The sequence below is a fragment of the Choristoneura fumiferana genome, chromosome 18 (genome assembly GCF_025370935.1).
Source record: "Choristoneura fumiferana chromosome 18, NRCan_CFum_1, whole genome shotgun sequence".
Lineage (NCBI taxonomy): Eukaryota > Metazoa > Arthropoda > Insecta > Lepidoptera > Tortricidae > Choristoneura > Choristoneura fumiferana.
Window position 1 is genome coordinate 10,924,752 of NC_133489.1, and position 13,645 is coordinate 10,938,396.

A 13,645-nucleotide genomic window follows, 5' to 3' on the forward strand; every position below is an offset into this window, starting at 1 on the left:
TTGACCTGACCATACCTAGGTTTCGGATGGAAGCATTCAATGCCCCTAAGAATCACGGACATAATTGTTTCGGATTCAAATATCAGAGGTCTCCAGTATCTAAAATTACAAAATGAAAGTCAGTTATTTTGAAAATTAAAGCTCTGTTTTCAATAACAGGCGTACCTACTTATTACTAGTGCTTCTTTTTAGTTCTTCTATACGATTCTTTCCTATTTTTTTGATGATTATATTCCTTTTTTTATATTTTTGTAATTTATTGTTTTTAATGTTTCATCTATGTTTCATAAAAAAAACTGAATCTATCAAGTCTTTAAATGACGGGCTTTGACATTTCATGCAATATGGCCATATTACGCTAGCCAGTAACACGATTACAAAAAGGAAACATAGTTCGAGTACCACCAATAATGTGCGAGGATGTGTTGCGAGCTTGCGAGGGATGTGTTTTTCATTAACCATTAGAAACGCTTCATTTACACATCCTCGCACAGCACATCTCTGGTGGAAACAGCTAAGCGGTGCGAGGCTAGGTAAATGAAAAACATATTCTTCTCCTCGCAACACATCCTCGCACATCTCTGGTGGAAACGCTGCTTAAAAGGCGAGAAACTTCTCAATTATTTTCTCACAGTCGTGTGGACCAAAAAATGATAATAATAGACCCTTTAAAAATCTGTTCGTCCATCGGTCCGCGAATACTAAAGCCTTAGTCCTAGAAAGTTATAATTTAGCTTGAGTAAGTAACGTAAGTAAACTACCACGACGGAAAATAGACGTTCGGTTGAATTGATGACAATATTCATGACACTATCAATTTAGCGCTACCCTGCTTTGTTAAAAAGAGGGTTGGCTTGGAGCTATAATCATTTTACCGACACTGAGTAACGTATTATTTGGTAAACCTCTAAGTATGGAAACGGTCAACCCTTAAGGGTCAGCCATCTATCATATAAAAAAACCGCTGCCGTCCTTAAAAAAATATAATAAAAACTATAAAGAAAAAAAAACAAATCCGGTATAAGTCAAAGTCAAAGTCAAAATATCTTTATTCAATTTAGGCTATAACAAGCACTTATGAATGTATACGCATAGTCTAGTTATAGTAGGGGAGCCCACGATGCTAAATCGGGATTTACTCCAGCGTCATAGAGACCTATTGGGTTGCGAAGCTTAGATGATAGAAAAAAATGACATATAATATAACCTTTTCATCGATGGGGCGAGCGCCTATAGATTTTCAAAGATGTTAAAAAAAAACTGTTGCATGGACATACTCGAGCGCGTCAGATATTGATATCATCCATATCTTACGTATTTAAAAAAAATTACCTACGTATGTTAATCTGAATATTTCCATGATGGGGGAGGTCGTACGTACGGGTTGAAAAAAAAAAAAAAAAATAATCGAACGCGGCAGACTTTCAAAGAGGATGTTAAGTGAACCTAAAAAAAAACTCTTATATAATAATCTAACGATTTGGATGTGACGCAAACTCGCGGTCATTATTAGAATGTGCAAAAAGAAATCGTCATTTTGAAATACTCAAGCGCATCAGTACCCCTAGTGTAAGTTTTCGGTTACAAAATACGTCTCGATCGCGTTCGCGTTAAAATCTCAATTTATATGGAAACACGAACAGCGCCTCTAGCGGAACGTTTGCGATGTTCGTGTTTCTATACAAATTGAGATTTTAACGCGAACGCGATCGAGACGTATTTTGTAACCGATAACTTACACTAAGGGCACTGATTAAGATATATATACCTATGGTTCATCTTTATAACCTAGACGTGTTCTCTCATAATCTGATGATTATCTGGAGGGATTCCCCTAATCTGACAATTAAAAAGATATTTTTTATATTTTTAAATCATTGAAATTAATTAATTGAAAAATCTCAGAAAATATCATGAAAATAAAATATTGTAAGTTTTTTTAAGTAGAATACTTGTATGTATAAGAAATAATGACAAGCAATTTTTTTTTTTGAGTATTTTTTTTATAATCATCTTCATCGGTAGAATCATATTCCTCCTCGGAGTAAGAGAGCAATAGATAGAGAAAGAGTCAGAGAGGAATAGCAACGCGGAGAGGAATAAAGGGAATAAAGGCATCACGTAGCTGCACGCATTAAACTTTATCGATGAATTTTTGTTACTTCGGCTTGTGGAAATCGTCAGATTATATATTTTTCGTAATCCTTGAATTATTTACTTCAAAATAAAAAAAAATTAAGAAAGAATGTCGAGATGACGTTTTTGTTTACAACTTTGTAGCCCTTTTTTTTACGTCACTCTCTAATTGCGGTGAAGGAAAACATCGTGAGGAAACCTGCACAAACCTGCGAAGCAATTCAATGGTGCGTGTGAAGTTCCCAATCCGCACTGGGCCCGCGTGGGAACTATTTCCCAAGCCCTCTTGTTCTGAGAGGAGGCCTGTGCCCAGCATTGGGACGTATATAGGCTGGGATGGATGGACACGTTTTAGCATGTCACTAACTCGCCATACCTTAACCCTTAATAAGGCCCCATTTATTGGAGCATACCTACTACCACAGAATCAAAAGCAGCTATCGAATACATACCTACTTGCCAAAGAATATTTTTGAAGGTAGTCGTATTTTCAATAATTAGGTAGGTACCAACCAAACAATTAGGTAACCAATTTTGAATTATTTACAGTTCCAAAGCTATAGAATCTCAGATTTACGGTGACTTTTTGTTAATAGCTGGTAGATTAGATACATAATATAACTGATATTTAGCATTATAGGAGCGTGCAGGAGATAAGGACTAGCCAATATAAGAGTGGAAAATGCCAAGCAACAAGGGCTAATAATTAATCAAAAAAAAAACCGGCCAAGAGCGTGTCGGACACGCCCAAAATAGGGTTCCGTAGCCATTACGAAAAAATTAAGTAATATTTTTCTAAGGATTTCATATTTTATACGGAATCTTCCAAGTTTAGGTATATTTAATACCTTAGGCTGCTATTTACTCATAAACTACTAATAATTCTCAAGCAAACTTAGCCGTTATAGTTTTGCTTGAAAGTTTGATATACCTACTTACTACTATCCTGATTTTTTCAACTTTTTCCACCTACCGGTTTAGATTTTAGGGGGGGCGCTCAATTTTAATGAAAATTTTCACTTTAAAGTTCAATATTTCGCAAACAGATTACTGAATCAAAAAATCGTTTTAGCAACCACTATAGGGTTGGATGAGAAAAAAAAATCACCCCCACTTTACGTCTATGGGAGGTACCCTAAAAAAAACTTTTTTTTAATTTTTAATTGTACCATTTTGTCGGCATAGTTTACTTATATATCTGTGCCAAATAACAGCTTTCTAGCATTGATAGTCCCTGAGCAAAGCAGACAGACAGACATGGTGAAACTATAAGGGTTCCGTTTTTGCCATTTTGGCTCCGGAACCCTAAACAATCACGATACTAAAACAAAGTCTCCTTTACCTATCATTAGTAGCTGTAGCTGCTCTAATCTTCTGAGTCAATGATTGTTATGAAAGTTGGTTTAATAAAGTGTATCCGTTAACTATTTTGGTTTGGCGACATGTCGGTAGTATATATTTACTGCCTGCTACTGTAGTAAAAGGAGTATGGCAAATAAATGATGTAGTCAATGCCTCGATTTTTTTCCTCGCTTAATGCATTGTAAAACGTTGCATGATATACGTGTCGAAAGTAGGAAATTCACAACTCGCGCCGGCTCAAAACACTCGCTTCGCTCGTGTTTCAAGTTCACCGCCACTCGTTGGGAATTGCCTACTTTCCGCACTTGTATCATAAATAACTATTAAACTAAACTTTGTTTTCACGCCCGTAATAACAGACTTTGAAAGCCACACTAAAAGCCGTATTTAAACACTTAAAATTATATGTATGTAAACGCTTTATTGTACTTAATAACGAAAGAAACACAATTTATAAATGTTAAGATACATGTACAAAGGCGAACTTATCCCTGTTAGGAATCGCTACAAGTCAACCTTTGAGCGAATAAAATGATACTTTAAATTTAATTATGCGTCAGCATTTTTTCCCGGAAAAAATCTGACTCCCTGTTTTTTGGATGATACTTATATATGCGTGCTGTAACAAAAAAAAACTTATGATTGCGATTATCTTCTTCCATCGTTGCACTCACCACATAGCGAGAAACACAACACAAGCCAGCAAGAGTGATAGGAGCCTAATATAAAGTTCTTATGTAGGTGAAATAGACAATTTAGGTCCACTTCTGCTGGCTCGTGCTGAGGCACCGGCTTGAAACTGATAAAAAAATATTTTAAAGATATTTGTTATTAAATATGTGCACGCTTATGCCATAATGATATGAATCTTAAAATACGCTAAATAGGGACAAAATACTGATTAAAATCTATGTTCAATCATAAAATAGTCCTTGGTATGAAATGTGTAGCAATTAGTTGAGTTATGATAATTTCACGGAGGTCACATAAAATAAAGGCAAAGCTAAAGAAAATTCATGTATTACTTACGACAGTCAGAGTGTAGGATACATTCCCCATCGGCATTATATCTGTAGTTGGGTTTGCAGCCACAACCCCCTGGACAATTCTTAGGTGGATTGCATGGTAGGATTGTTTGGCTTGAATCTGGACACATGCCTTGAAGGCATTTAAGAGTGCAAGCTACGAATGTTTGATTGACTTCGCAGTTAGAATAATCTGGACAATGGCATACAGGATAAATAAATTAACATGCTTTCTCAACTACTACTACAAGTATTGTTGTAGAGGCTGGAAAGTAAGCAATAGATAACCGATTTAGTTCGACGACCGACTCGAAGGGGAGGCCATCGATATACGAGTTCATCTGTTGCACTTTTGGCCGAGACTAATCATTGTGCTTTTCACATGATTTATTTGTTAGTTTCAAATCTAGCAAGTCTGCAGTTTTGTGATCCCCTTCTAGCCATCGACGGACTTAAAATTAGGTTGAATATCAATACAAGTACTGTCAACAATAAGTTGTAGGTTGGTTGTAGGTATATTCTGGTATTATGATTATGAACCGTTTAGTGTAACGAATTTGTTGAAATGTAATGCTGCTGCAACATATTTGAGTACCTAGCTCGCTACGGTTTATGTGATGGTGACTGCAAAATTTGCAGAGATAAGTTCCAAAAATGCTAAGTAAATACTAGATTCTGGTTATGATATAACAGAAAAACTACTGTAGGTATTGAAATCCATTTTACCTCCACAAGTAGCAATTTCAACGCATTTCCCATTTGGTTTTGAAAGCATATATCCATCTTTACATTGACAACCTGCGACACATTTGTTGAAAGGGCAAACTGGATTGGTATTCTTGCAAGTTCCAGGGCAATTATCTTTACACTCTTTCCATTCAGCGTTAGAGTCCTTGCATATAGATGCTGACAAAAATTAAGCAAATAAAGCATATAAATTAATATGACCAAATCCTGAAGCATGGAGTTGCTGAAGCTGAGCAATCTCGGTTGGCGAGAGGCTGCCATGTGAACACAAAGCTTTTAGAAAACCGAGTCTGTATGTATATATATCTGGTCAGCTTTTTATAATAATACGTATGTACGTAAGTACTTACTGCACTCTAAAGCTGGGACGCAAAGACCATCTTCATTTCTGAAATGGTTTTTTTTGCAAGTGCATTTTGGTGTGCAAGTCAAATTTTTGCACATACTTTGTGTAGTATCTGCGTCTTCACATGTATCGGACACACAATTCGAAGGACATGAATTGAATTCTTCATTTTGACGGTAACAATTTATTTGAGCTAGGATAGTAAAAAAATGAAAGTTCGATATCTGATTGGCCATGCGTTCCATAGGCGCATCAAATTGGCGGTACCTGGACATAATTTAATAACCCGTTGTTATTATTATTTTAACGGATATTCAAATTAAGTATCAAATATTAATTAACCATAATTAAGTAATAAATTAGGGGTCGTAACCGTATTTCCAAAAATCATGAGATATCTACCTATTTTGCTTTTTCCAAAAAGCTAAAATATCTTGCTAGTATAACCTGCTGTGGGCTAAGCTGCACAAAAGTGGAGTGCCGGATGAAAGTGTTTTATCTGCTGAAATATTGGTACGACAATCAGGTCAATCAGGTGCGGTTTAATAAATGAGTTGTTATTATGTTAATGAGATGATTGAGGAGCTCAGCAATACACATGATGGATGCCAAATAGGAGAAACGTGTTTCAATAATATAAGTTAAGCGGATGACATAGTGTTGCTGGACCCGTCAGTCAACTCTATAAAAAAACAGCTTCTTGGCATCTGTGAGGGCTATGCGGCGTGGCACGATCTCAGGTATAACGCAGCAAAGACTGAGTTGATGTTTTAAGGTCCGAAAATTGAACCCACATTCTGCCCTTGCAATTATGCTGGGAGGCGTGGCCCTCAACATAGATATTTCTATTTCTATTTCTATATTTCATTCCGACCCCCAAAATAGGTAATGACCTGTGTCTTGGGGAACAGGGATGATGAGTTCTCCGACATCTACGATACAAGCATAAGTACTTACATGAATCGAAGAACTGCCTATGAGAGTTGTACAATAAACAATAACACACCAAAGATACAAAATAAGAATTAAAAATAATAATAATAATACTACTAATAATGACAGAAAGGTAGCTTAAATACATATAACCTCGTTTAGGATACTACTAATAGGAGATTTTCGGTGTCCTGATAACAAAGGCTTTGCAACCATTATTTAAATTTAATTTTAACCTCATAGTTGTTTAGATTATTTAAATGAATTAATTTATTAATTTTATTATATAGAGTGGAACTTAGTGCCGCGGTTTGTCGGTGGGCAAATGCTGAACGACAGGTTAAAGTTTTGGATACAGCATGTCCATGTCGTCGCAGAAGTAGATTTTTATCTAGAGGTAATCTAGAATGATGACGTAACACAGACTGCAAAATGAAAGTTTGCCTAACGGTGAGAATTTGAGATTCTGAGTAAAGTTCAGTAGTTGGAAAGCCTTTTCTTTTAAAGTGCATGACTTTCAGCACAGCTCGCTGAGCGCGTTCCGCTTTTAACAACACTGTTTTAAAGGTGCCACCCCAAACCGGTATACAGTATGAGATAATAGAATGACAAAGACTGTGGTAAATCATAGTTCAAACATCGGGTAAACAACATAATAATATGATAGCTTGCAGGTTCGCACGGTGTAAAACTAACGTTGTTTAAAGCCAATCGTTTTACACGTGCGGTCTGTGTGTGGCGTATACGCAGCGTGCCTATAGCACGCTGCATGTTCAGTACAACAACATCTTCAGGAGGCTAATAACTGCCGAGGCACTGCAGCAAGTCTGCAAAGTTCGCAGAAGGGCGTACTGACGATTTCTATGCTGTAAGGAGAAAGAGAGTCGCCTCACTGCTGAGACGAGTGCGAAGCAGTAACAGTAAGTACTATTATTCCGTGGCAGTAATAAGCCTCCTGAAGGTGTTGCCTGAACGGCTCGACTGCCCTTTCATAGAGTATTGTGTAGAGACTGTTAGAGGCAAGATCAAATGATTTTATAATTTTAATTTTATTCAGTTTGAATTTTTAGCTGTATAGTTTTAATTGTATTGTATTTTTACTTGTACCTATTATATTTATAACTAACAAATAAATTAATAATTTTTGTATTTTACTAACCATACTATGGATCGTTTTTAAAGGTCTGAAATAAATGTATTTTATTTTTATAATTTTGAGTTGCATTAAAATGCGATCCCTTAATAATAGCAAAATTAAACTGAAATCAAATTTGCATGTACCTACGTTTTTTTCAGTTTTCATCTTATCTCAATAGATCTTGGTCGATACTGCAACTTATTTACTTTTGAGCAGAATCGTCGAAACGACTGACACATAGCGAAAGCCGAATTTAGGCCCACTTGACAAGGCACGTTTTTTATTTTCTTTTCAGGTTTAATTTTTATTTTATGGCTTTATATATTTTTTTTAGTTTGTTTCGCATTACTTTTTACTTTTTTTTTATTTCTTCAATGTAACATAGCACTTGCTTTTTAAGAAATTTGTAAATGATCGACAAATAAGTACCCATCAAAAACCTAACTTGTAAAAAAAAGTTTCGGAACTCGGTTCTTCTACCGTAAAAAGTTGTGAATAGTCCCTACTTACCTAACTTAGTGTCCTTCTATCAAGAGCGTTTATACCTGCTGAGCTGGCAACGTTGCATTTTTGTTAGTTTTTCTCGATTGAATGAAAATTAAAAATGTGGTCTGATAGATAGAACTCTTCTTAATATATAAGTTAATGTGTCTACTCCAACAATTATTCGTGTTAGACTTTTATATTATTTAAAAACGAATTAATGTTTAATACATACCGACCCTCCGAGCCACGAACTAAAATAATTTCTTTGTCCACCCGCAACCTTATGATAGCTAAGTTTATGCAAAATATGCGTGTTCATGCAGATCCTCCACACTGCAAGAACACACACAAGTCACACAAACCCATCTATCACCACCACCACTCTCGGAATCCCTCAGAATCTCTGTGTCTAACACTGGTAGCTTGGTGTACTCTTGTGTTGCTCTGAAGATGAGCTCTGATTGAGTTCGAAACGCGTCACTACTGACTCACAACAACTTGGTGGTACTACTTACTCACAACACCCTTGCTACTCTCGGGAGTTAAATCCGGAGTCCTTTTTGTTACGCTCAGGATTCAATATCGTTCCCGTGACATAATACAGTGCTTTATCCCCTTGGTGTACAATCTACGATTATTTTAACTAGAACTTACAATAATTTATGTCACAGAAAAAGAAAATTACGATTACAGAATTATGTCCAGGTTTTGCTAGTTTGATGCGCCTACTAGTAACTGTATTAAAATGTTATCAATCATCGCAGATTCAACTCACGGCAGTCAGAATATAAAATACACTGCCTCAATATGTTAAGTTTGTAGTAGTTTTTGCAAACACATCCTGATCTACATATCCTTGGAGGAACACATGCTGGTAATGGTTGGTCGTCTACAGGACAGTATTTATCGGGGCAGTTAAAAGCGCAGTAGACGTAAGTTTCGTTATCATTGCAGGGTATTTGAGCTGAAAGAACATTGTGATGTTTAGTCACGAATTCCAATCAACAGCGCTGTAATGGCACATGTTCTTTTCTATGCATATTGAAGCATATTCTATTTGAATCCCTGAGATAGTATTCTTCACAAATGTAGCCTCAGCATGAAGGTATGGTTCTTGGACAAGGAGCTCAACTGATAAAATTGTCGCAGGTGTTTAGATTCGCATTGTCCAACTGGACAGCAGTTGTATAGTTCATGTTGGCCATGTTTTTGGGTTGAAATGCCTAGGGAGAATGAAAAAGTAATGATCAATCTTAACAACATATAGAAAACTGGCCGCCCGCCACGGCTTCGTACAGGTAGGTATACTGACCGTGACCAATCACGGAAATAAGAGTAAACCTAGCCTGCAAACATCTTCTGTCTCACTCACTCAGAGACTACAGCTAAACTAGACGAAAACTAGACTAAAGCTCCTTATTAATGTCTAGGGATTAAAGTATATTTTATAATTTACTTGGCGTGGAAATAACTTCAAAATAACAACTGTGCAAAAATATGAAACAACAAACATTTAATTTCGTGAAACACAATTAATGAGAACGATAATTAATATATTGAATTATAATTTATTGAATCAGGCGTTACTTTGCGGAGGTCCATATCAATTAACTAAAAGAATTTCCTTGCTCACCCGCGACCTTACGATAGCTAAGCTTATGCAAAATATGCGTGTTCATGCAGTTCCTCCACCTCCACACTACACTGACGCGTTTCAATGAATGAATTCATTTTATTATGCATAGTCCAAGTAGTTTTAAAATAGTTTTCAAGTATGAATCTGTTGGTCAAATATGCAAGCATTAAAAGCATCAATTTACAAAAAAATGAAAGAAAAGAAAAAACTGCGGAAGATTTTTTTTTTGTTATTTGAATTTTGAAAAAATGTCTATTAGTCGTATTGAGTGTAGGTACGTGTTGTAAAAAGTAATAGATAATAGGTATTGTAATTCTGTTAGAACGTAGTTTTTTTCTCGCATTCAAAGTGAAAAGTAAAGTAGCGTTTAACGCGAGACTAAACAACCATAATGACACTCGAACTATAGACACCCTTGCTCTGCTCGGGTGGCTAAGCATTTTGTGTAATTGTGGCTTATATAATAATCCCTTGTATAATAGTCCCTTGTTGAACAATCTACTATTTTTTAATACAGTTTTTAGTTTCGTTGAATAATTAATTTTGCGCATTGCAATGTACCTGCGCTGCGGCAAAATTGATTGTGCCGAATATAGTTAATGCGTATTTAACATGATTAACTTTGTGCGTAGCAATGTTGCAATTGCAAGCTAAAGGTAGTAATGTAATTGGTCAGTTTTTATATAAGTTTTTTGTGTGAGTGCGTGCGTGCGCGTGTGTGTGTACGTGTGTACTTACTTAGGTAGGATAGGAACGATTTCGGGAATTGTACCTAGGTATGGTCCGGGTGCATGGAGTAGGATCAATGAAAATGATCGCACGCAACGCTTGATGTGGCCAAAAGAGGTTCATATCGGCTCGCATACTTTTAGAAAGTCCGAATGTAATGTTTGTCAGAAAGATCGATTGTCATCATAACTCTAGCAATAATTGTTCAGAATGGTTATGAAACAAATCTAACCTAACCTATAATTTTCTATGGAATGACCATTTGAAAATTTCAGAAAATGTAAGGTTTCAAGGGGGCAAAATTATGACAAACGATGACTTGGAGGAACATACGACTAGCGAAGTATGCAAACTTTGGTTCTCCCGGTTCCATCATTGGTGGTATAAGTATTATAACTCTGTTTACATTTAAGGACTATAAAGTTACTTACGACAATCTGAGGCTAAGATGCACGCTCCTCTATCATTGTACTTATACTTGGGTTTGCAGCCGCACCCTCCTTTACAATTTGGCGGTAGGATACATACTGTAGACAGCAGGCTTGATTCCTTAGGGCACATTACTCCAGTGCATTTATAAGTGCAAGAGACGTATGTTTTATTGCCACCACAGTGAGCATAGCCTAAAAAATTACGTAAAATGTAAAACGAATAAAAAAATTCTTTCTTTTAACCAGAAATATTTATTTACAGAGTTTAGATAAGTTATTTAGAATAGACCTATGGTAATATTATAAATGCGAAAGTTTGTATGTGTGTACTTTACTCCTGCACGCTACAACGGCTGGACGGATTTGACCGATCAACCGCTTGGATTAGAGACTTGAAATATGACGCCGGGTGTCTTATTATATGTGTCGCAGGGATATGATAAAAACAGGGATTTGATCAAATTCCTCAGGGATATGATCAAATCCCAGGAGATGATTAAAAAACATCGCGTTGTATCATTTCCCTTGTGGAATTCAGTGATTTGATCAAGTCTCCGAGCCGTTTTAGGGGAATGATAGAATTATAGCTATGGCCGATGGATTTCTTAATTTCCCTTAACAATTTGATCAAATCCCTGAGCTGTTTTAGGGAAAAGATAAAACGAGTTATTTAAATCAACTAGATTTGAACATTTTACTAAACACGTCTAGTGATTTGATGAAATACCTAAACTATGTAGGGATTTGACCAAATACCTCAGGGATATGATCAACTCCCGGGAGATGGTAAAAAAACATCGCGTTGTATTTTTTCCCTTGCGGAATTCAGTGATTTCATCAAGTCTCCGAACCATTTTAGGGGAAAGATAGAATTATGGCAAAGGCCGATGGATTTCATCATTTCTCTTAGCGATTTGATCAAATCCCTGAGCCGTTCTAGGGAAAAGATAAAACGAATCATTTAAGTCAATTAAATTTGAACATTTTACTTAACACGCCTAGTTTTTATCAAATCCCTATACATCATCATCATCATTAGCCTATATACGTCCCACTGCTGGGCACAGGTCCTTTCTTTTACAGGTCTAGTTTGAAATATTGTATTAATGACTTACTGCTATTGGCAATGGCAGCAGTAGTTGAGTTGATTGCGGCGATGGTAGGTATAAGGCAAAATAGCACGGGTACAAAAATCATATTTACTCACTGTTAACGACTTAGTCGTACAATAGCTCGACATATAGTGTTGATAATCAAGGCGAAAAAACGAGGTTTTTACTCTTTTAGGAAAAATATGACTGTTGTTAATTGTTTTCCGTAGTGAGGGCGGCTTTTCGCAATCACAGATACTATAGGTATTATAGGTCGTAGGAAAAGTACGAGTACCTAAATATTAAAAGCACATTTTCCGTTTTACCCAGCAATATGGTAAGTCATGTAATAGGCATTAAGAAAAACTTATCGTTAAGTAGTATCGGTTGAAGAACTAAAAATATCTACTTCCAGTTAACCTAGAAACAAGAAATTTGGTATGAAATTGGTTTCAATAAAAAAAAATGTATGTCTGTCTAAGTCAGTATTATCTAAAATGACCCCACATTGCGTGCGTACATTTTGCTTAGGAGAGGGCCTCTGCTAGAACTGGTTATTCATAGATACTAACTTTGTAGGGATCCCTCGGTGCATGACTCCGACTCGCACTTAGCAGGTTTTTTATGATAATATTATTATAGTGGTATTTTAGGAGTCGGTTCCATTTTAATTATGTCTTTGATTGTTCGTTGTCATAAGCAAAAATTTATTTGTTACTTTTTTATAGAAAAACATTATTTTCTCGTTTTATTTTAATTTTAATTAAAGTGCCTAGGATTTGCCGGGAAAAATAAAAAAAACTAAAGTTTATTAATTAAGCACATAAAACATACTTTTATTCAACTACTCTGTTTAGAGTCGAACATTTAGATAGACGATTACAAATTTACAAATATTAATGTATGCAACTCCAGCCGCTGCCGATATACTTAATGCGGTACTGTGTATTTTTCATCATATGGGTGCTGTAACAAAAAACAAAAACTTTAACTCAAGATTCCGATTATCTTCTTAGCTACAGTCATCGTTGCGCTCAGAAAATAACGAATAACTCACGGCATTCCTTTTCCGGCACGCATTTGTAAGCATTATTCTTGAAGTATCCTTTAATACAAGTGCATCTCGGATTGCAGGTGGCATCGTCATCTCCGACGATTGGAGGGGAATTGTATCGGTCATCGCATCTTTCCCAGTCATACTCGGAGCGGCATGGTGACCATTCCTCGTTTGGTCTTGTGCATTTTACCGGTGCTGAAATGGAATCATTTTTATCACATCCAAAAAATACTTCCGAAGAAAGATCTCCTTACCTAAAAGAAAACCGATGTTTTTCCGACTAATTTTTGGTTTCTCATGACCTTCACCAGATTATCACAACATTTCAACCCTTTTATCTTTCAATAGAATATGTAGATAATTTACTAGCGAAAAATAGTCCACACTCATATATCGTCACTACTTTGAAAAAAGCTCGTATCTCAAAATTGATACTTTTCTAATTGAACTTTACGGACATTTATTTCAAAGGTCAATTTTGTTGACGTATTGATTTGAGATACGAGATTTTTTCAAAGTAGTGGATAT

The 13,645-nt window shown here is 36.0% G+C and overlaps 2 protein-coding genes across 7 annotated transcripts in view; both read right to left on the reverse strand.

Annotated features, from left to right (window-relative positions):
- On the reverse strand, nt 1-12,977 carry LOC141438193 (rh5-interacting protein-like). Of its 5 annotated transcripts, none has more exons than XM_074101948.1 (7): nt 12,085-12,621; nt 10,970-11,161; nt 8,949-9,137; nt 5,621-5,809; nt 5,250-5,429; nt 4,528-4,716; nt 1-99 (listed from the first exon to the last, which is right to left on the reverse strand). In XM_074101948.1, exons 1-7 carry the CDS (start codon nt 12,164-12,166, stop codon nt 83-85), a joined length of 1,038 nt encoding a protein of 345 aa, XP_073958049.1. In that variant the 5' UTR covers nt 12,167-12,621; the 3' UTR covers nt 1-82. The 5 variants fall into 5 exon arrangements, with proteins under 5 accessions (XP_073958049.1, XP_073958051.1, XP_073958050.1 ...); XM_074101950.1 differs by lacking the exons at nt 1-99; nt 12,085-12,621 and adding exons at nt 3,930-4,117; nt 12,895-12,977; XM_074101949.1 differs by lacking the exons at nt 1-99; nt 12,085-12,621 and adding exons at nt 3,930-4,117; nt 12,633-12,767.
- The window catches only part of LOC141438191 (zonadhesin-like), a 21,713-nt gene continuing 20,935 nt past the window's right edge, over nt 12,868-13,645 (reverse strand). For both annotated transcript variants that reach the window (XM_074101946.1, XM_074101945.1), the window contains 2 exons: nt 13,118-13,312; nt 12,868-13,026 (listed from right to left, as the gene is read on the reverse strand). In XM_074101946.1, the coding sequence (XP_073958047.1) occupies nt 13,016-13,026; nt 13,118-13,312 (206 nt within the window). In that variant the 3' untranslated portion in view covers nt 12,868-13,015. The remainder of the gene's footprint in view (nt 13,027-13,117; nt 13,313-13,645) is intronic.

Bases quoted from the DNA above. Each gene is read 5' to 3' on its own strand.
- LOC141438193 (XM_074101947.1), bottom strand. From the start codon at position 12,166: ATGATTTTTGTACCCGTGCTATTTTGCCTTATACCTACCATCGCCGCA. The intron at 5,430-5,620 runs GTAAGTACTTAC...AATTTTTGTCAG, and splicing joins CGTCCCAGCTTTAGAGTGCA to CATCTATATGCAAGGACTCT. The intron at 4,118-4,527 runs GTAAGTAATACA...TTTTTGTTACAG, and splicing joins TATCCTACACTCTGACTGTC to CACGCATATATAAGTATCAT.